Genomic DNA, 24448 nt, shown 5'->3' with positions numbered 1-24448 from the left:
GTCCAATCTGCAATTACTAATTTTACTGGCTTCATTATTTCCCACCTTTTTCAATGTCCTGGTACTTGTCGAAAGGCTTCAGAGTATTCTCCTTCGTGAAACCACCAAAAGCGTATATGAGATGCGTGCAGAGATAAGGGTTGATATTTTGAGGCGAGAATTTGGCCGTTCCAGGCCTGTAGACCGACCAATTTGTGTAGTAACAGACGACTTTTTTTTCAGCATTTCCTGTAAGAACACATTACCCGTGGAAATAATTATACATCTCGATGATTTTTAAAATCTAGCAAAGTAGGAATTCGCTGGAAAATTTTAACAGTCATTGTACTTTCAGACTTGGTTTTAGGTGGGTTCAAAAACATTTTCCATTATTCCAGAGTCTTCCAGAAAAGGAATGTGGTGATTAGAAAACTCCAGAATTCAAATATTACGTCAATCTTTCGGCACCAGAAACCTGCTATTTGCATTGGCAACTGCTTTGCAGTTGGAAACAAAAATGACACTCGAACTAGTTGTAAGTGAACAGTAACACGCCGAACAACTGTGTCATCAGGTTATAAAATGTATTGAACAAAGGTGGAAAATTGCGAGGGAACCCACACTGAGAACTCTCCAAAATGTTGACATTTAACAATTATTGAAAAAGACTGTTGAAAAGCAAGCGAATTTTAGTACTATCTATGAAAGTATCTCACAGTGAACAACTCTTGAATGAACTTGTCTCAGTATTTGTTAGAGAAGAAAAACAAAGAATGTATGGGAATCAACGCCCATTTTTTCTAAAATGCTAACATAAGCACGATTACACACTTGCCTGTGCGCATACTTTTTTCACATTTTACTCTGCAAACTATTGCAAATCCTCGATTATGGAAACAAGAGCAATCTGATTTCAAAGAGGAAACAAAAATCCTATTCACGACAGAATTCAAATACATACAAAATCGATGGTGCAATACCACACCAGGTCACCGTCAAAGGGTTCAGATGACCTTAAAATGAAAATGTGAATGTAGGAGTGTCGCGAGGCCACAATATATGAAGTGACAGATCAACTTAAACTAGAGAAATTCATTGGGATTTCGTGAGAATTTTGCCTCGTTGCTACCTCATTGTATCTTGTGGAACAATACAGTCAATTCCTGACTTTCGAAAATTTGAGTGTGTTTATTCAACGATGGAAGAGCTTTGCAAAAAAATATCTTTAAAAAATCGATCTACATATTCGTGTACAGAAATAGAAATATGTTTACTATTATTTTCATTGGAGTAGCTGAAACTTCATTAAAAGAAAGTATTTTTCTACGCATCAAATAAATCGGCATGTACTGATAGAGATCCGAACGGAATTGGCAGGCAGATCGTGAGTATAGCGACGGTACATAAATGGCTAGGAGTGAAACTTATGTCTGACTAACGTCCGTTGGAGAAATTGAAAATGAGCCGCTGCGCCTATGGTGGACTGTCATTCTAAGTGCAAAACTTCTTAGAAGAATATATATGAACATTCGAAAGCATATAGACATACAGCACAACGGGGGGCACTTAAAAAATTGCGGAAATTATTTGGAGCAATTTGGTATACTCTTCAAAAAAAGGGAAGAAAAGAATGCTTTCGAAATTTTCTAAAAAATCTCGGAAAGGAAGAAAAAGAAGAAATTTTAAAAGAAGATGAAAATTGGAGAAAAGAGAAATTTTGGAGAAATTATAATTTTTGCGATTGCTTAAAAGACAAAATTAAGGTGCATCGAATTGGAATTGCGGTGAAAAAAAATTTTACCCATTTGTGAAGGGGGAAGCCCGTTGTACCTTAAGAACTGAAAAAAATTGAAGAAAATTGCAAAAATTCTTTAGAATTTCCTTAAGTACCCTGTGTTGGTCTGGCTTTCCTACACAAAAATATAAAGGGAGTCCTCTAGCCATAAATCAGTCAGAATTTTTCCCTATGGATTCGTGCCTGAATCGATAAAAATCATGTCCTGAAAAGCTGTATTTTAAAAGATCCTGAGAAAGTGTGTTAGAAGAAACTTCAAGGTTGTGGCTTTTTCGGTCCATTTTTTTATAAAGACCCAAAGAATAATCGTTTTTAAAAGATTTCAAGGCTGCGCGTCTAGAATCTGAATCTCGTACTGAATCGATTGATCCGGGCTTTAAAGATTTGACGGATACGATTTTTTATTCTTTCTTAGAAGCGCAAAAAGAATGATTTTTTAAAATGCTTTTTACGTCCATGTCATTGCGTATACATTCGCGCGTCATTATTCACAGCACTGGTGAAAAGTTTTTGGACAGTATAGTAGAAAAGTTCCCGAAGATAGTTTGTGAGCTATTTCACTGGCGAAATCTGTAAATGATTTCCTTAAACACGGTCAGAAGGGCTTCCAGGTTCGATTTTTTCCGATTCTTCACATGTAAAGCGTGCATTTAACCTTAGCTCAACTGTTTTTTACTATTTCCAACTTTCGCGTCTAACATTTAACGAGGTAGCTGTGAAGTCTGAGTGCGTGCGTTTTAAAAAAAATTTGAATGTTTTTTCTTCGAATAGTCACTTAATTTTTAACGAAAAAAAGCATGACAATTCCATCTGAAAACGTGACTAAACTCTGAGTGCAAATAAAGTTGAATTTGACTGTATGAAGTTGGAATAAAAAGAGCTCTCATGATGATGCATATCGTGACTATCCATGAAAAGTTACAAATTCCTGGCCCAGCACCCACTGGGTCAACGAACGTTGAGAGACCTACGTTGGGGGCCCCTACAAAGGCCCACATAGCTGCCTACGCTTAGGGAATGCTCAACTCAAGCATTGAAAGCCAACAACCTGGCAAGTCTTGGCCACTATCAATTTAGGAATGTCACCAACATTTGGGAATCCAGCAGACATTGTTTGGCACAGTCCTATGCAATATTTGAGTCAATTGTACATTGTTCCATCGTATCCAATCTCTTCGATCTTCCATTAAATGGTCTTTGCACTGTCTTTGCATTGTAGTTATTTTTCAGTCAGTAACAAAAAGGTTAGAGTCCGAAAGGAACAAAGCCTTAAGGGAGCGAGCCAATAACATTGGTTGAGTATAAATTTCGTCAAAAAATCCTCTCAATATCGCCCAAACTCTTTTACCGACCTTTGTTCTCCATTATTATTCACACAGGAATTCAAAAATTTTAGTTTCCGCAGTATATCAGGTAAGGATTATTGGTTTTGCCAAAAACTCTGAAATTCGTATGGAACTCTCATAAATTCAATTTTTCCTATAAAATGCCACAACTATCACTATTAGCTCTATCCCTTCAGATTATTTCCAAGTTTTATTCGAACGTTGACAGAAGAATGAGCTTTTGGGGGCCGGGTTGAAGTTCCGAACGGTGAGAAATCAGAAGGCTCAAAAGTCCGAAAATCTAGCTGGGACTCGAAATATATAGATATACCGCACTAGCGAGATTTTCGGACTTTTGAGCCTTCTGATTTCTCACCGTTCGGAATTTCAACCCGGCCCCAGCTTTTGAACGTGACTGTGACGAGACAACTACCTCGAGACTTGACGTTCTTTTTGTAGTTTTTGAAAGTTTTTATTGACGATACACGTACATCAAAAATATAAATGTAGAAACGTCTTCTTCTCGTTATAGCTCCGATTTCCGCTATAAAAAAACTTTCCTCTTTGCTATGGCTATAAGGCCATGCCCGTGTAACGTTCGATACGTGTTTGTCCGCGTAACAGTAGTTAGGCCACTCATATGCCTAAGGGAAACTTGAGTATGCTGGGTTACTACGCATCAAGTACGAAGTAGATAAATGTATGTACGTTTATCTACCTTAACGAGTCCGGTAGTTGACAAGGTATTCATAAGTGTATGGATTTACAATAAAAGAGAGATTCCCTTGGATTTTTTTATGCAGCGATAAAAATAGAGTAGTGCCTCCAACTGTATCATTAATCAAGGTTTATCTCATCATTATCACTTTCGTTTATCCTTTTTACGTTCTTAAATATTCTAATAAGCTGATGTCGAAAAGCCGATAGTGCTTGAGCATCCACTGAATTTGACATTTCAGTTTTAGAGTAAAGTTTTATAGTAAGGAGTAAATTTGTGACGATCGATGGAAATCGTTAATTTATTCGGAAAATTTGATTCGAAGTATTTCATTGTTTCCAGGACTTTTGCTTGTATTGAAATTCCGGAGTTCAAATCTTCATTTTCAACGATTAATGGATTTTTTATTTTTGTGTTACTCGATGGTAAAATCGTCTAAAATTATTGTGAACAATGAGGGGGATTTTTTAAGATCAAACAGTGGACAAACTTCCTTGTGACCTAAATTCGATAAATCCAGTCAATGGAGAATGAATAGTTACCGGATTATTGGATAATACTGTCGACACGAGGGATCCAAAGAAATGTTATGATGTTGGTTCATAGTTCAGAAAGGCACAACTCTATACTTTTTCATTGCAAGACGTTTTATTGAAACTTTATGTAGTGTGTTCCTGAGTTTTTAATATGGCAATATAATTATACCATGGCTCAAAAGTTTGTACGCACCAGTTGCTATTTCTTGCCGCATTAAAGGTTAGTTAACTAAATTTCACATTTGAAGTAAACAAATCCAGCTTCGTTTTGCTTTTTCGGAAAAATTCTTGTGATTTTTTTTTTTACCTGGTACGCATTTTTGTACGTGACTGAAGCAGAAATTTCATTTTTATTAATTCAAAAGTATGACATAAATATTTATCGCAAAGTTACTCCATTTTTACCAATAGAAGACAAATTTTTTAAAATTCAACGTAGTTCAAGAAATAATATGAAATCCATTGGGAAACATTTTGAAAATATTCAAGCAACATTAAAATCGAAAACTAAAAAGTTTCTCCCCTTAATATTTCGTTCTCAACGCCACATTATATAAGTAAAGTAAAATTGTTCTCGTCGAAAACGAAAATAAAAAAAAAATCAGACAATTCTATCTTAAGAATTGACAACGAAATGTCAAAAATTTCATTTTCTGACGTTTTCTCTGAGATCATATCAGTTGTTATTCGATTCCTCTGTAAAAATGACTTTGTGGGTCGAGATATAAAAGAATGGAAAAGAAGAAGTTAACCATCAATATGAAACCGTAAATTTCCATTCAATGACCCATATTTTCGCTCAGGTAGATCTTCACTTCATAATAAAACTCGATTTGCAAGGAAATTGTATATAGCAAGAAATTCTCATGATTGTTTATTATTTGTTTATGATGTGTGCGTATATTATATCAGCAAAATGGCTCTCTCCTTCTTTATGATTGAGATATGGGGGTGTTACAGAACAGAGACCGAAGGAGTAATTACGAGGAAGCCTCACATACCAGCTCTGATTAATTCCGGCAGTCCGACTTTTTCTCGTCTACTCGCACAATTCGTTTTACTCCTAAGAAAAGTCCATGTACACACGTTCATTTAACGATGATATACTAGCCCACCAGTGTGTTTTTCTTCCCTCTATTTTTCGTGCTAACATAATGGCAGATCGCTTTCTTACAGGAAGTCAGGTCAGGATTTCGAGGCGTTTTTTAAATGCATAATATTTAAGGCTCACGCACTGTCGAAAGCGTCGATCTCGACAGCAGCGACAGTTCAAGCCGAATTTCTTGATCCGCGGTACGCCTTCGCCTTTCGAAACTGACAATTATAGCTTACGAACATCGAGGCAGTATAATTTGTCTCTTGCCAGGTGACGATTTCACTCGTCTTTTCGAATGCACAATCGTCACAGAACCTCGGAGCCATTTTTTTCGTTCGTACTTCTTAACAAACGGTTTGGTTCATGATTACAAATATTATTCCTCGAATGCTCCAGTAGGTTTTGAAGAATGTTTTTTCACTAGTGGGAGGATTATATTGAAATTGTATATTTCATCTCCAGGAATTTATTGAGGTCACCCTCATTGGGATGTGCAGGTTTGGTTGTGTACTGCACAGATTTAAATTTAGTCTAAGCTCTCCGTATCAAAATGACTCAAAACCGGTTCTGTTACGCTCCGAACGGAGAATAAATTCTCTTTATATCAGCACTCAGAGACTGAATTCATAGTTATTTTTTTTTAGATCGACGATTGTTGTTTTTGCACACAAAAACCTCCGAAAATAGCTTCAGTTCCAGCCTCTGGAAAAAGTCTTTCCAGACCAATGGAGCTGTTTCACAACACACGTTGGAGATTACTCTTTTATTTTTATTTCAGCCTTTTGATGTAGCTATGAATTTAAAACGATTCCATCTCAATGATTTTATTTTCATTATAATCCGATTTATCATCCTTCAAATCGAACTTTTTCCAAAGAAATATTCATTATTGATTGATTCAACGATCATTAAAGGAGAGTGAACTATACACAAACGAAAATTCAACAGATTCGGCCACTTGGAAAAGAAACTATCCAGAGGATCAAGCTAATGACACTCAGTACGACGTCCCAAAATTTTCTCAATAAAGTGAGTAACGATAGTGCGGTGACGATCTGCACTTCATGATATTATTATGGGAGAAAAATTGAATTTTTCCATTAATTAAATAATATTTATTGTTCCAAGTGGGAACTTTTATCGGAGTATTAAGTAAATTTTGACGTGCAATATTTACTGTTATAAAACTGAAAATTTTGCAAAATCTTTCAAACTTCACAGTGCGTTACAGGAATGAATATACTTTTCGTTGACTTGTCCCTGCAGTCAATTGTATCACGGTAAATTTTACAGTGAGTTTCACGTTAAATATTACCATTTAATACTCCCCGTGTGTACGCGAATAATCTGGTAAATTATGAAGCCAAAAGCGATTCGAGTATCCGCGAAGCTATAATGCATAAATAATTGAATTATGTAAATATGGCGTGACCTGATTTCACGAAAGATAGCAAGACACGTTGAGCCTTATTCCATCAACTCAGAAATAAATCTACCCCGGTCGATTATAGCACAAATTTCATTGTTGCCTCAACGAATCTTTATTAAATATTGGATTGTATACAACGCAGTAAACTTTTGTTTCCAACGTTGTTTGAGCTCTGCTCTTCGCAAAGAATAACTTCGAAGACTTTCTCTTGACATTAGATCCGGAAACCGATCACAACGATAGTTCATAGCAATGAAAAAAAATGTACAAAAAAATTCTTCTTGTTAACGTACATTTATGTGGTCGTTGCTACTCGTGAGACTTCACGAGCTCTTTTATCGCGTTTAAAGGCCTTAGAAGAATAAGTTTGTTTGCTTTTGTATGGGGTACTCCGTGTCAAGATAGCCACTTTATAAAATTATTGTCTCGCGATCCTCATAAAAAGTTAATTCTTCAATTCGTGTTCGAAAACATGGAAATAATTTACGGAAAATTCTAATTAATTGTAAATCAATTATTACAGAATCAAATTCGTAGAGTTTTCACAAGAGGCTTTGAGTTGTAGAAAAATACATAAAACTGCGATCATTTTCAATCTCATTTACATTTCATACGTTAAAACATATCGCAGAGTCCTCAACAAACTCTCAAAATTTGAAATCAATCGACGAGTATCCTTATTCATTTATCTACGCGAAATTCCTTGATAGAATCAAATTAGCTTCTTTAAGTTAGCTTCTCACGTTGAAGCAATGAATTTTTCAAAAAAAACTGTAGCGCTAATCGCGGCCTGTCGAATTACCGAACATGTAAAACCTCATCGGTAAATTAGTAAAAAATGTTCGTACTGAGCAAGGTTAGATGCAGGGTGGCAGGAGCAGGGATCACGCGTTACAAGTGCGCGCGGCAATAGTTACAGAGAGAAATAAACTGACACGAGCATGAAGCCGACAAACTCCTTTTGCAATAAAAACAATTGTTTCTAGAGATTTTATGTGCATAGCTCACCATCTGCAACTGATGAAAGAACGATGAAGATCCAAAACAGCAGCGCTGCTATCCGTGTCTTCTGTAAAGATAAAAAATAGAAAATGATTATGACACGTGGATCGTTTTCATTGTAAACTCGATGAATTCAGTGTTGATTCCGGTCCATTTGTGTACGGCTATTCGGGGCAGCGTCGCCTCCTCAGTGTTTAATCGGGAGCGAAGAATTTCACTTTTACAAGGTTACAAACTTTCTCACTTGGACCACCTCTGATCGCTTATCGATCTGGCGTAAAGTGCTCACCTCACGTACTAATTTGTGCTAGTTAATAAGCAGATACGACTCTTCGTCTGTTCATACAGATCGTTCGAAGCGTGTCGAGCATGCTACGACTTAATTGATTCACTCATGTAGATCGTTGTCTAAATTGTTCTAAGCATTCAAGGGCATAGCCGAACAAACATACTTCACTTTCTTCCGGCACAGAAGCATTCGAAAGCTGAAGATCTGACACGCATTATGTACTCAGTGGATAATTAATTGGTACACACAGAGATCAAAGTTTTATTGACAGGCGTAAACTTCGTTTGTATAAATCAAAATATTTAATAGGATATGGACGAGCTTAGCTGGAATATTTTGTAGGAAAAATTTCCTAAGCTAAGAGAAAACAATTTCCAATTGCTCGAAGAAGGTTTAGGTTGATCTAAAAAAACTTTGGTGCAGCTGAACAAATTGATGGTAACGCAACAAAATTCTATCGGAATAAACTAATTTTTCTATTCTTCCAGATGATTCAGGGCTCTCGATAATCGAGATTCAAATTAAGTGGGACAAATGTGTAACGCTTTGATAATCGAAGGTGGAAAATATTTCACGAATATCATCATTCTCAGGGTTTTGGACCGATTTAGTTGCAACAAAAAGCAATCGGAAGATAAAAATCGAAAAACATTGAGCGCAGGCCTCGCACTGGCTATTTCATTTCTTTCGATACTTGGCATCGAGACGCTGCCGCGTCTCTCGATTCGGCTTTGATGATTTCGTTCAATTATCTACGAAAATTTTGTATCATCCAGTTGAAGAACTAGATCGTTTGCCATTAAAAACATTAATTTTTAGCTCTCCCAAATAGTTGTCCGACAAAATGCATTAAGTTAGATAACGTTAGATACTGTACTTCACTATAAACGTCGAAATCATTAGAGGTAAAATCGAACGATCCTTTTTCTCCATCATTATAAAGGTGTCAAAATATCTTGACTGTTTAAAAACCGATTGTATCTTTATTGATCTGATCTAAACGCTGGAGCCCACTCAAAAAAGCCCTTTCTATTCCCACCGAAAAGATCGGAAGAGTGGATTGGAACATTTTTGAATCTGTCTTAATCCCTAGAATCAATTTCATTGATGCTGGGTTATATAAGCATATTCGACATCATCATTATCATCACTATTATAATAGCACCATCGAAGTATAAAGTATATTTTGAGAATCCATATTGCAAAATCATATTTGAGTTAGACCTCTCACTTCCCATTGATATCGAGGTGCGATGTTGAGAGCTAATCTCGAACTAGGTTGAGAATGAACTTTGGGAATTGAAAATACGATTCCAACTGTATAGTCCTTCATTAATGAGAAAAAAAAATATATAAAGCTGGAACTTAGTGAAAAAAAGAAAATTCAAGTGAGATTCACACGCTATCACCTTTATTATTCACCTCACCAAAAACGATGATAGAAAAACTTACGAATCGATGGAATGTGAGTCACAAATTGATTTTGAAAAAATTACGCTCATTTTTTTTACACACAATACTCGAAAAACAGATAATAATTCCAGTATGCGAAAAGAGTTTTCTAGTTGTTCCGATTGATATTTTTCTATTATGATTGTGATAATTTTCTAGATTCTGAGGCAAACATGCTTGAAAAGTTTTGCTTGAAAAGTGGATAAATTTGGTAAATGAGAATCTGATCTTTACACATCTCTTTTATCACCACGAAAATATTGTCCTGTAAATAGACCCGCATTGTTTGCTTAAGGAGGGTGGCTACATTCGTCAAAATGATAAGAAATTGATCAAAGTTGGTGATAATATTCTTCAACATCAAGTGCGAAGTCACAATTTTTTTCAAAATTTTCTTTTTCTTAGTTATCGAGTAATTACGCATTAAAGCAGATTTCTTCTGCCCGGAATGTATACCTATATATATGGAAACGCTATGCTTATACACGTGAACTTTACTGATCAATTACTCGATAACTGTGTAGAAGAAAAATCTTAAAAAAATTGTATTGTCAAATTTGGCACTAAAGAATATGTTGACCAAATTTTATTAAATTCTTATCATTTTGAAATTCTTAATGTATTTAACATGGTTTAGCATGGCAACATTGTATCGTCGCACTCCACCATGAATTCCCTAATTAAAATTTTCAAAAGATTGTTTTTTTTATTGCATTTTTCAAAAGTATACTTATTTAAAAGTATCATACTAAAATTTTATATAAAGATCTGAGCAGTCTAAGTGTACTTTTGAGCGACGCTTACTTGGCTGTCTGGGCGCGTTAATAAGCACCGCCCAGTGCGGTACCACGTACCTCCAGCCTTTGTTTAAACGCGTATTTCTCAAAACGATGTTTTTGGACAGCTCGTTGATAAAATCTCCGAAACTGTTCAACCGACTCTTACCAAAATTTTACCACGTGTTCTTTATGACTATAGCTATAGCACATTACGAGTTTTGAAATTTTTAGTGAAACTATTTTATTTTCGCAAAGAACGTTGAAAAAAACGTGCTTTTTCGTAGTTTTTGAAAAAATGGATGCCATTTTGTAATTTTTGAAGAAATCAAAAATCGTATGATACGCGCTGTAGCCATTTACCTATTCAATCTGAAGCCACTTTTTTTTCTCCGATCGTCCATTTCAGAGATTTTATCAACAGCACGCCCGTCTTTGTTTTTGAACCTGTCTTCTCGCCCATATTTTTCTGTACGAAAACTGAGTAAAATAAATATGGAAATTTTTTTTTGGGGTATTTTAAGAGTGTATTTTTTAGGCCTAACACTTTTTATATCCATATTTATAATTGATACCGGTCAAAAAAAAATCGTAAAAATTGTATTTTTTTTTACCCGTCCAATTAGGCCCTTATTTTTCATAAAATTATTTTCAATTCAAAGGTACGCGATTAAATTATTGAATTCTTTCAGTCGTAAAATTTTTAAGTCATTACGAGAATGTGCATTGAGTCAATTATCTCAGTTAATTGGCATAATTTTTTCGTTTACTTTCCATATATTAATAAATGATAAGACAATCTCAATAAATCAGCATTGCAGAATTACACAAGACATTCGCTCACATCCAACATTCGTTCTAGCAACTTCCACAGTTGTGTTTCACTCTCTTTCAGGAAACGACACGCCTCGTACACATCGTTGCAACTTCCGTTCTCGTACATTCGGGCATTTAAAATGATAAATACACGTATCGTTATGAAATATTTGAACGACTCCTTTCATTCTAGAATGTCGAATGCAATGATTTTTCTGTATTTGACGAACGATACAACGGTGGGTTAACCATTTAGGGGGAGGTGATCGAACCGTTGGTTTTTTTTGTTACCAGTCCTGCTTGTTTTTGTGATTTTTTATAGGAACATAAATTATCAAATTTTCTTAGTGGATCATCACCAGGTAATTACATTTAAATTCACAAAAGGAATGCGGATATGAAAATTTCTGTCTTTCTCTTTCTCTTTCATTCATTCGTAGAAATTTTCATCAATTATTAATGAAATCACGTAGAAGGAAACGTCTGCGAGGATATGAACGTGCAATAGCCGAAAACTCTTTATATCAAAATTTAATACGTAGAAAATTCTAATTATAGATGCATTCTTTTTAGCTTTAACTTTTTATCATAAATTACGAAAAAAATAAAAAAATTATCCACAAAATTGTACAAAGTTTCATGAAATTTTGTAGAGATCTACAGACGAAAATTGTTAAATTGAAGCAATTTGTCTTCTTTTTTTATTTACTATTCGACTATCGATCTAACTTACGTCTGACACCAAACTATGTTAAACTACGAGCATTTCAAAATTGTCACAAATTTTCATTTGTCCTCGAGTACAGTTCCAATTGCTAGTGGGTTAATACAAAATTAGTTAGTGGCGAAAGCGTAAAGCTTAAAGTCTCTGCAATTTTCAAATTTTAACAGCTTCCCCTGTAATTACCAGAGTTACTGGTAAGGAATAAGAAATCCGATGATTTGAAAATGTGGTTTTTATGAGTTGGCTTGTAAACGATAAAACAACGAGGCAAGCCAAAAGTGACAAGAAGCTATGATCGTTGTCACTTTTGGTTGCTGCTCTCAAGACTCAGCAGTGGTACTAGCAAAATGGAATTCCACCGGTAATGTTTGCGAAAATTTCTCTGACGTTGCTAGCCAACAAAACCAAGATTCCTAGAGCTTGTAACCTATGAGCGTGTTCAAAACATCCTCGTTGTCGAGATGAGTAAAAAAGAATGGTCCACAGATGAACCCTTAAAAAATTAATGACGAATAGCAAATGTATATTGCTTGAAATTCGGCTAAAAAAATCAGTCGAATACCCTTCGAGCTGGAAAAATTTCCAAGTTTTTATTCTTGATAGTCTTCATTGCCAGCAATGTTCACCTCAGTCTTTCCATTCAGTAGTTTCCCATATTCTCTAGGACGAGTGGGAGCTCATCGGTAAAATACTTTCGGAGATGTCGTCATCGTCGAAGAGAAAAAACTTTTTTGGAGGATTATTGAACCTTGCGTCTTTTCAAATGCGACTATTTCGTTCTTTACGTTCGAGCGATATTGTAGAATTTCTTTTTTTTAATGACACGTAAATTAAAAATATTGTGCTAAATTAATTATTATGCATGAATGAAATAATTCAGTGTGCTGTAAAGAAAAAAAATGTTGATGCTGGTTGGTACATGTACGAAACTGTACTTTTGTGTAGTTAAATCGTTAGGGCTATAATTGTTCTACACGCGGAGAGTGGTAATGATTTATAGATTTATACTCGTGGAGAACCGAATACATGCTCTACTACAAATTACTTGGTTTCAATTTCTACAGAGTTTTCCAAGAACGAAAATAAAAAAATAACAATTCGTTGTTAAATTTCGTGGTAAAATAATAAAAAAACGATATTTGTAACACTTTTGATCTAAGAACTTTGTAGAAATTTCTACAAAGAATTAAGAGTCCATAAAACACGTACTTTTTTATTTGCAGTCAAATTAAGTACTCAGTCGCAAGGCAAATTAAGTATTTTTCTTCCGAGGAACAATAACGAGTGATTATTAAAGGTATATGAAATTAGATATGTTCAATCTGATTCATCGATAATTTCATGCCTCGTTGGAATTCGTAGAGCGTGCCCGTCAAGTCTTGGAGGAAATAAATGTACCACGTAAATTATATCGTCAATCATTAACAGACAGTCTTCTGCCTCGAACGTTAGAATTTAGGTGGCGGTACGTTATAGAAACCGAGAAGAATAAAAAGCGACGAGAGAAAAACTGAGGCAAAGTACATAGAGCCGCGACGTACAGCCACTCCTCCGTTATGCAACCCTCTTAAACTTTTGTGTGTATTGTGTACTCACACATTTATGGGCGATATATATAATAAACATATAAAGAGAAAGCACGCGAGAAAGAAAGAACTGAGTGCGGGTTTGGAGCGACTTTCTCGCAACCGTCATCAGGAATTTCTGCCGGGCAATACATCCGCAGAAACGTAACTATAAATATATATGAAAGTTACGTAGATGCGGTTGAAGTTCAATCGGCTAATTGAGAGACCGGTGATTTGGCAAACTCACCTTGAATTTTTTCAAATCATGTGTCTATCTACATTTTTACTATTTCTGTGGAACATTGGATTTGTATTTATTCAGGGGAGCTGGAAATTAGGAAACAAAGTCTGTCACCGAGTGGAAAACTCGGTGGTGCAGATTGAAATATTTGTGTCGAATTTTGGGGCTTGATTAGTGAAATCTAGACTCTATAAAACTCAACGACATTCGCGGTGAAGTTGATTTAATCATTTCAAGTGCACTTCACAAGTGTATCTACGAGGACGATTCGGAAATATTGTTAATTTCGTTCTTGTCAGACTTCTAAAAACAAATGTAAATTGGATAATTTTTTTTTGAAAATTTGCATGCTTTTCAATTATTTTAGATCGTGACTGAATGATTTGCAATAATCTTACGTAACTTCGATCGGACTTTAGCCGGAATCCATGTAATCCGTGTAGATTTTCGGTATCGTATCGAAAGATTTTAGTTGCTGAAAAAGAGGTTCTCCCGAATTTCGAGTCTCATTTTAAACAAGTTTTTCCCGATGGCTGTATCGACTTTTCAATATTCCTTTCTTATCGCGTGTTCTTCGAGCAGCCTTCGAAGAAAATTATCGGAAGGTTTAAAGTTTGAGAACTATTTTTTCGTGAGAATGGAGAAATATTGGTAGGGGAGTGCCAAAAAAATTTGAAAAAATGTTTATAATTTGGACAAATTATCTTTTCCATCAGCACTAACGGGTGGTCCAATGCAATAAAAAAAATCGACACTCGTCTCAACGTGGTGTACAGTGAAAATCGGAATTAAAAAAACCCCTCGAATGTAACCGACAAAATTCCAAAGCCCAGAGATTTACAATAGAAATCACTTTTTCAATTATCCCAACGATTTTCGCAAACGCCAATAACTCGCATCTCGAAGTCTTTCAATTGAGATGAAAAGATCCAAGTCCGGGGTTGACCCATAAAAAAATAAAGTTCGAGTTTTTTGTGTAACGAATGATCCAGCACTCAAATGCACTGCTCAAACGATCTTTTGCATGTTTCTCATGTTCATTAACCATTCGTATTTCACTAGAGCGCAATGAGTAATTGGACAAGAACAAAAGTAACAGAATGTACAATTATTTGAGGTGTGGGAGTCTCGCGCGATGAATATTTATGTAACCCGTATTCATATTACAAGGCATGCAGACGATCGCACCGCTTCGCCATTGCAGTCCGTAGCTCCTTTATTGCCCCCTGGCCCCGCTCCTCATGAGCCGCCGCCCGGGAAGACCGGGACCGCCGAAAGTAAGTGTCTGGCATTTCAATATTCTAACGACTACAAGCGCACAGGTATAAAACACATCCGTTCATAAAATGTACAAATTATATTCTCATACTCGTATCTTGATCACATTATGTACTCCCTTAACAGCATTTCGCTGCGTGTTTCTTCCACTTTCCTCGTTCTTTATCTCGATAATATTCTAATTTAAAATATTATCAGGATTCTGGATCCCAACCCTGTTGCCCCTGACCGTACGACCTTTTTTCTATTGTCATGTTCTCTTTGAATTCATGAATATTCTCGTGTAATCTTGTAATACGATATTCCCAACAGAAGATATTTCAAGTAAGATTTAAGGATGGATTCAGCTTATAAAATGAGACCTCCATTTTCCATGAATCTCGATCGTAAACGTGGAAATTGATTTTGGCACATTAGCATTAGTGTGATAATAAGATAATAATGTTTGTTCAGAGTGAATACCTGGATTGTGACATAGTGCATTGATCGATGACGAGATAAAAACAGTCAGCGAGAGTCACTCTTTCAAATGTGATGGTTTCATACTCCGTTATTAAATCACTCTCACGGAAGAAGGTGTGACTTCAAAATCTGTTTGCAGAGGACTCGTGTTATGCACGTTATAGAAACCTAATCGGTGTTCGTGCCAAGACGCTAAACGTTGGTCGCATCAAGACATTTTCTGGGATGTGCAATGCCACGTGGTTAATTTGGCAATTAGCAGCTCTAAGATAATTCAATCACGGTATTAAAACGGTCATTGATGCTACGAAATAATTCAGTGAATTCAGGCAACTAATTTTATTCAATGTTTCATTACAGGGACGAATTTGAATCAGTAGGAATAGAATTCCAATCTTATGAGATCTGAAATTTCTGTGTAATCATCGTTTTGATATAGAAAGATGAAAAAATTTCATAATGCCATCGTTGACGGGATATTAATAATATTCAGTAACATATGATTTTGAATATTTATCAATAAAGAATATTTTTTATTCTATGTGTGTAGAAAATTATTTCATTTTATTACGAAAACCGGAATGATGGCTCGGCTTGTATATTTTTTACGAATATTTAAACTTCCACGTATTTTGTGTACAGGAACGCTTTGACGGTCAAATCGATTCGGATTTTTTAAAATATATCTGAAAAAATTTCTATAGGAAAAAACGATTTGATTGTGAGTCAAATAACTTAATTCTTTCTAGCGTAGAATGCTGAAATAAACTTTTTATGGATTGCAAAAACAAAAAAAAAGAGAAACGAAGCTTTATCTCCGTTGCAATGAATATCTCGTAATGGCCAGTCATTCTCATTGTCGATTTTTCATAGCGAAGGAATTAACGCGATTGAGCGCTATGTAGCTATGACGCACTTTCTCCTCCAGCCTTACCGTTACGATGCTCATCGAAACTCTTATAATTTCTGTCATGTGTCTCTATCAGCTGAGTGCATTCTAAACAAGTCACCCATGTCACACTTGATTTAATAAAAATATTCAGCAATGGAGCTCTTTTCTCAACCAAATGAGTCTCGAAGTCCAATTATTTCTATCAATGCTTGGATTAGTGTTTATTTAAATAAAAATATAAGGACTTCTTGACGATCACTAATTTTAAAAACGTGAAGACGATTTTTAATTTCGTTAATAACGTAACTAGCTACGAGTCACTGACAAAGGGAACATTTTTGTTGGGAACAAAGTACAGTGGTTAAGTCATTTTGATAAAAAATAAAAATAAAAATAAAATTCATGAAATTTATAATGATTTACAGTGACTGGAGAAACACTATCTGAACTCTGTCTCATACTGCATTGCAAATCAAATGTTTTTCGAACATTCAACTCATTGAACTCGGAATGAAAAATAACTAAATAGCTGACTGGTAAAACTGGAAAGGCTAATTTATTCGAATGTACGAAAAAGTATAGAAATATCGGATTTGGAAATTGAAGACGTTGGACCTCCTTTTAGTGACCAAACGATTGCAAACAAGTTGACCTCGAGAAATTCTTATCTCGATCTTCCAATAAAACCTGAGCCCTCTTTGTTTATTTGTGAAAGTATCTTAAGAAACCTTCAGTCGAAAAACCCCAGAATTTTTTTTCACCATTATCTTTTTCGCTGCTTAACCAGAATCTTCACGAACGTGTCACGATATTCTTATTTTCTATTCGCTATCCTAAACACCACGAGACTCCCTAAATGCGAATATAATGCCCATGCTAGTGTCTCGTTTCAGCTTAGAGCCGAGTAAACCCTGTTTTCGATGATTTTTTTTCTCGAAAAGGCAGGTCGTACCAGTAATTTTTTCATCCCTCAGCGGTCCCTCGGTATCTAATGATTTTTTATAAATTAAATTTAAGGCTCGACAAAAATACTCCTTCGTCTCAATCAGTGGATCGGTAAATCCTTTCCCCCCACCTGTTTGATTACGATGAATACGTGTATATATGTGCTACGGACTCACTTTTACTTTTCCAAGGAATTTGCTGCCTTGGCTTCAAATATATAGACATTTCTGCCATACTCTGACTTTATTGCATGAAAACTTGGGCTGTTTTTTTTCTTTACGTATATCGTCGATTGTTATTTTTTTACACAACCAATCGGAAATTTTGGCTGAGCATGAAGTAATAAACGGGAAAAGCCTTCGAGTCGTTGAACGCCGTATTATTTTTTCTGTCTGATGAAATGGAAAAAAATTCTCTTATCAATAATAACTGGCTCAATTACAAAATATCATTTTTTTCAATCGTTCTAGTTATTTTCGTAGCCTGATTAATTAGAATAAACGGGTGTGCGCGCACGTGTAACGTCAGAGCAGGATGAGGATTGAAAAAGAAATTGGAATGAGCGACGAGAGGAAAAGTGGCCAAACTGGATTTTAAAACGGGAATGATAATGTCCAGCTAGGCATATACATACAAAACCCGCTGTCGTTGAAAGGTTGACGTGAGATGAAAATAGGAAATAATGATGAAAAAATGTGGCGATAAGGCGCGTGCGAGAATTGATGAATTTCATCATTCCAATGTAATGATAAATAACCAGTAAAAGTCACGATTATATGAGTATTATTTCGCGGTTTCTCTTGAAATTTGTTCTATGCTCTGCATCCATCCGCCGTTTTGGGCCTCTTGATGACCAATATTGAACATCTTTTTGATTTTATCAAACTAATTTCGACTTTCACCATTCACGAGTGAGGCTATTGGAAAAACGACCTGAAGTACGATTAAATATTTTTTTCCTAGTATTGCAAAAATGTGCTATGAAATTAAGGTATTCGTTTTATTCGAAACACTCCTTGGAAGCATCAGTTATTTTGAAAATTCATTAATTGAATTTGACTTACTTTTGCTTAACAATTGTTCAGAATCTTTGTTACAGAAGATCCTGTAGATTCTAAAATTAAGGTAGATCATGCCCGAAGGATTGTATTTTATGGGTGTCCAAATTAGATCGATTTTTACTTCTTAATTAAAGATATAATCACTCTAAATTAATGTCAGACTTATTAATTCGAACTTGTAAATAAATTTTTTCGACTTATCCTTTGGCGAATGAAATTACAAGCCATTAATTAATCGGGGACCCATCACTGACTGAACCCCAAATTTCGTTCGTCTCTGGATAAAATACTATAGTTTTTAATATAAAAAATCACATTAGACAGCTTTAAGACTAAACACAAAGGGGAATGGATCAAGAAAAAATTATTAATAAAAAGACAGAAGGCTATGACAGCAATGGGCCCAGCCAAGAAGAAACAACATGCCGAAATAAGCAAATGTGAGGTTACGAGTGCTCACGTTACCAATTCCGTTCAATGTTTAACGTAATATAACTTTATTAATAGTAAGACAATCGTCTCCAATTTTTTCCCAGACCTTCATTATATACTTCATTGTTATTGTGTACGTTTTTCATAAACTTCGTAACAAGTGTTCATTCGTTGTATCGAAAGATCAACGATTTTTTACGCATGGTCTCTATAACCCTGTGTATTTTTCTTCATATTTAAACACGTTTATCTCAATAACCAATAAGACGAATCCTTTAAAATTTGATGTGCGTCTCAGTCGACTAGCCATTTAAGGAGGGTGGCTACCGACGATACAATGTTGCCATGCTAAACCATGTTAAATACATTAAAAATTTCAAAATGATAAGAATTTAATAAAATTTGGTGAACATATTCTTTAGGACCAAATTTGACAGTACAAACTTTTTAAGATTTTTCTTCTGTACAGTTATCGAGTAATTGATCACTAAAGTTCAAGTGTATAAGCATAGCGTTTCCATATATATAGGTATACATTCCGGGCATAAGAAATCTGCTTTAATCCGTAATTACTCGATAACTAAGCAGAAGAAGATTTTGAAAAAAATTGTGTCTTCGCACTTGATGTTGAAGAACATTATCACCAAATTTGATCAATTTCTTATCAATTTGACGAACGTAGCCACCCTCCTTAAACTCTGTGTAAATTTTAAGACTTTCTTAAGAAAATCGTTGCGTGCATGAACTACCTCAAGAATTCGTTTCTATGAAATTTATATCTATTCATTTCCAACGTTTATGCGAAGAATTCTAGAAATGTTAAAGCAAGTCAATGGCACCGGATTTTTGAAAAAACTTTGTACGTTCATCCCGAGCAGGTAATCTTACCACTGAGAAAGGTCAACCACAGCTGATCGTCCTCGACAACGCGCCTCGATTCTTTTATTCATGCATACATCAAGAGACTCGGTAAAGTCTCTGGACAAGTTATATTTTTATTTCATATACGATCGTACAACTTTCGTCTCTTCGCTGTTCGCTCTCGTCATCGAACGTACGCGCGTATTTTCTCTTTCACGCGTACCACTCTCGGAGCAGTCCGATACGAAATCTTGGCGAAGGTCGATTCTCGTCGCCAATGAGCCAGAGACGGGCACTTTTCATCTTCGGCAGTACGAGCGGAACTTCCTCGTGCGTGAACAAAAAAACAAATAAAGAGAAAAAATCATCTGCTTTCACGAAGCGATGTAACGACACGATACATCGTCGTCGATTATTCAGATCGTTCTGGACGTTCACTTTTATATCAAGAGCGTTCGATCGTATTGATCGGAAACGTCGAATTTTTTATTGTGCCTCCGGGCACAATATTCATGAGAATTACTCAAACTGTTAAAAATTTGGAATTCTCAAATCTTTATCGCTTTGCTAACACGAAAAACCGAAATAAATAAAATCAAACTCACTGAAGGCTACACCGCGATTAAAATTCAACATTAAAAACACCATTTCGTTGAAATCTTCAAATATTTGAGTGACTACCTTCGATAAAACCATGCAGCAAAAAAAAATCGTTTCAGCAAAGTTTAGTTTCAGCTCAAAGTAACCGTGTCGTTATATTTGAAATTTTGGTAAACACGTGCAACCAAATATTTGAAGATTCCAACAAATCTTCATTTAGAATAAACGCAATTTCGTGGCTTTCTCCAGAGAATTTTCATCACGCTCAAAAATATTCCTTTGAAGCAAATGTTCACCCAAAATGGTCACATCTGGCTTGAGTAACTCGCGGATTTCGAATGTTCACCCCACGGCGATTCTTACGTCGAACCACGAAAGGAGAAAATGTGAGACTCTCGTCAACATCTTAATACAAAAATACGTCCTCACGGGAGAGATTTTGCAATTGAATATTATTGCTACACTGGCGCTCTTTCTTCGAATGATCCATCTGGTAACTCTTGCGCGGCACATCGCCAACTTTTCACACTGTAAATATAATACCCAGAGGTATGAAAGTCCTCCCTCGGGCTTGCATCAAAAGCGAGGCTTTACGGAGATTTGATATTCTTTACTAGACATGGACAATCTCGCTTCGGAGATGCTACCGGCGTTATAAAATCGCGCTATTACGTGACATATTCCTTCATTGGTTCGTTGCGACGAAACGCTTCGTTCCCTAATATTATTTAACAGCTTCTATATGACACTTATTTTCACTAATGAATGACGGGACGATAAACATCGACGGTTATTGAATTACGGATTCGTTCGACAGTCTTTCGGTTATTTTCACAATTTATTCATAAAATGGTGAACGTCGCTGGGTTTTCTTCCTTTGAGGTCGAAAAGCCCAATTGTGAGAATTAATCAATTCTTTCCTGTTTGTTTTTTCTAATGTAAACATTTGTTTGAAACTTTCCCTACGAGATTCACCGGCTCAAAGCCTGCACCCTTAAAATTCAGTCAGCACTTGAAAACTAAATCTGAACTTTTCATTCACGTGGTTACACGAAGTTGAATTGTCCAACTTTTTAAGGACTCTAATGTTTTCTTTATCCTTAACGATGGATACTGGATACGCTAAAACGAAGGGGCGAGAATTTTCCAATTTTTTCTATGAGGCACTCCACCAATCGTGCGAGTTCAATGTGAATAGATGACGGCAGATTCACTTTTGCCTCAAAGACATTTAGCACTTCGAGGAAGAGGAAGATCCTCTGTTAAAATCTTTCCTTTTGCTTTCCCGGAAATTCGACGGTGTCATAAGAAAATGTGCAGCAGTTGCGTTTACGGTTGTAAAATCGTCGAAATAACTTAAAATCTTGTCATTGTATTTTGCTGCCTCTTCGTCGAGTTCCGCAACTGGCTCCTCAATTCGATTAGCTACTTATGCCGAAGATTGGATTATAAGGATTTTATTGTAACCGCAGAATTTTTGTCGTTTCTCTCAAATCAGAAACTTAACTGTGGTCGCTCAATTGGCCTTTGCCAGAACAGGGCATTGAGAAGCACGTTTAGAAGAGACTTCCTGCATGATCAATTTTAAAATCGGAGAAAATAATAACTCGTGGATGATAATAATTTTCTTGTCGACATGAATTTTTTATTCTTTCAGCAATAAAAAAAGCCTTGACGAGACAGACTAATGACCGACGTCCGTTAGAAACGAATCTCATCGTTCTTTCTCTCTGTCGTTTCCAGCGTTCTCTATTATAATGAATATTTCAAGGCTGCAGAAAGTTTCATCCGTTATAATCGAAAACTTATCTACCGTTTAACTTATCCCGTTTTGGTATCGCATGCAGCTTAGACTCCAGCAATGAATAGCAAGGAAAAAAGGCTCGAGGCTGACTCTCTTCGACCTCATAAACTTGCACGTATTCCTGGGAGATTTTCTTCACGAAATGATTTCACTGAATATGCGTCGATCAGGAAAAGTAAGTCGAATGAAGCGAACAAAGGAGTTTTTCAATAAATAAATAACAAAGTACTCGAAACCTACCCAGTCCATCGTCGATGAATGTCGAATCGAAAGTTTGTTCTCCAATTGCTGCAAGAGAGGCGACGAGTCCTGGCGGCAGGGAAAATAAAACGTGGCCTTTCAGGATGCACTCATCCTGACCCCGGGCAAAAGGGCACTCTGTACGTTCACCTCACTGTATTATTTATTTATTATTATTATTTATATTCTTGTCCCTATGCTCTGACGAGAAACAACAAAGTTTCGAACGAGCAACTATTTTAAAAACTCTCCGTTTGAATCTACGGGGAGATTCTACTTGACGAAATGTCAAAACTTGCGAGGATCAAAAATAAATCATCAAAGACACTGACTACAAATTTAATTGGAATCGCGTTCACAGTTAGATGAGAAGATTTGAATAAAAACAGAGCCCGGTTTTCTTGCGTTCCCCTTTCGCGTTCGCCAAGGTGCTGCACAGCACTGTTACTTTCATGGTTGTTCATCGGGAGATACAACTCCACCTTCCAATAGCCCCACCAACCGGAACGAGTACGATATTCTCTTTTGCTTTGCAGCAGCACGCGCGCCCGGTTTTCACGTTCCACGTTCGCGCAAAGAGATGGTTCTCGTCGCTTCGTGGCTACGTCATACCGCAGGTGAAAGGTTTACATGTCTAAACATAAGAATCGCTATGTGTGTTAAGACATTTCTTCCCTTTTGCCGTCAATTGCTCGCGCTCAAAGAAGCCGGCCGGCCAAATTAAATATGCGGGCACGTACGGCCACGTATCGCACCCACTAAATGTGCAAGAATTCGGATGCAGGTGTCTTGTACGTTCTCACAAATGCACGGACTTTCTGAGCCCAGAATTCAACAAATGTTCTCTCCAATTTATTTCGCGTTTTTAGAATAATAAAATCAAGGTTTTTCACAAGCGATTTCCATTGTGTCATTGGATTGGAATAATATCCAATTTCTTGAAATAAAATTTGTCCTTTTAAATCAGTTTTTTTTCTTATAAACATTTGATTTGGAAAATTTCAAGCGATCAAATAATTGCAGATTTTTACGGAATTTTATAACTGAGCTGCCAGATGTTCGAGCAAAATTCCTCTCCAAATAGGCGCCGTACAAATTTTCATCGCGCAGATGTACGTTAGGCGAGATACATAAAATACTCGTTTCATATTTCTAATGTTAATGGTTCCGTGGAATGGATTTTTAAATGAAAAATTTAAAAGGGTATTAGATTATTGTAAATTTTTGAAAGAATTAGAACAAAAAGGGATTTTCAATATTCAGTTTTCAATTTTTCAGACACTTTCAAAGTTTTTATCAACATCGTGTTTTTAAAAAATGACAAGAATTCTTGTGTGAGGAAATTATTTATCAAAATACACGATCATTTGGTTCTGGGCTTGTCGAAGCTCCTGATTTTATTTCCAAACTTAGATTCCACTTTACAAACCGCAAAATTTTGTGTCAGAATTTCGTAAAATTGGTCATATATGACGTTGTTCCGAGACTGACGTTTTAAATTTTACGTACTGATCCAGTTTTCGGATAGAGCATTTCGAAGAACTCCTGTGTACAAATTTTGTGAAAATCAGTTGAACATTCAGGTAGTTATTCAATTTTGTTCATCATATTATACAATGCTCAAACTGGCATATTTTTTTGTCCTTAAACGGTACCAGTTAACCGGTTAAATACCTTGCGTCGAGCAGTTACCGCGGATTTTGAGCATTGCTGTAGGGAAACGATCGAGCCAACTTTCAAGCTACGTTCGTTTCATTGTTTTTTTTATCTTTCGTACAGAAAAAATAAAATTAAAAACGAAATGAATTTCGTTTTTTTTTTCTTCGAGATTAAGAGTGTTGAAAGATTGTTTGAATAGTTGAAAAAAATGTTACCAATCGATAAATCATCTCAGTTGTTTTTAGTTAATTTACTTATAAATATTTAAAAGCAGCTACGTAGGACGGAGTCCAGTCAGGTAAGCATCGATTATTTGCACCGAGTAATCTGAGGGAGTCGAACCCCAGTTACATGCCATTATCGGAGCCGGCTCGCCTCGAGAGATCGTTTTTTTCATTTTTTACGATGGCGAGAACGAAAACGATCGAGGGAAAAGTTCGAGAACGTGACGAGGAGTTAGAAGTGACA

The 24448-nt window shown here is 35.9% G+C and overlaps 1 protein-coding gene and 1 long non-coding RNA gene across 2 annotated transcripts in view; one reads left to right on the top strand and one right to left on the bottom strand.

Moving 5' to 3' along the window:
• LOC122407982 (serine-rich adhesin for platelets-like) overlaps positions 1-22727 on the bottom strand; it is a 42433-nt gene extending 19706 nt beyond the window's left edge. Inside the window, exons 1-3 of the mRNA XM_043414471.1 lie at positions 22322-22727; positions 7887-7947; positions 46-228 (exon numbers count right to left, since the gene is read on the bottom strand). Coding sequence (XP_043270406.1) covers positions 46-228; positions 7887-7947; positions 22322-22330 — 253 coding nt within the window. The 5' untranslated portion in view covers positions 22331-22727. The remainder of the gene's footprint in view (positions 1-45; positions 229-7886; positions 7948-22321) is intronic.
• Positions 14923-16027, top strand: LOC122408064 (uncharacterized). The gene is made up of 3 exons (XR_006260353.1): positions 14923-15023; positions 15626-15769; positions 15847-16027. It is a non-coding gene; the product is annotated as an uncharacterized lncRNA (long non-coding RNA).
• Positions 22728-24448: the final 1721 nt, after the last annotated feature.

Source organism: Venturia canescens, chromosome 3, assembly GCF_019457755.1.
Source record: "Venturia canescens isolate UGA chromosome 3, ASM1945775v1, whole genome shotgun sequence".
Taxonomy (NCBI): domain Eukaryota; kingdom Metazoa; phylum Arthropoda; class Insecta; order Hymenoptera; family Ichneumonidae; genus Venturia; species Venturia canescens.
Note: the sequence above shows the minus strand (reverse complement) of the source record. Positions and strands in the feature narration are given on the sequence as shown.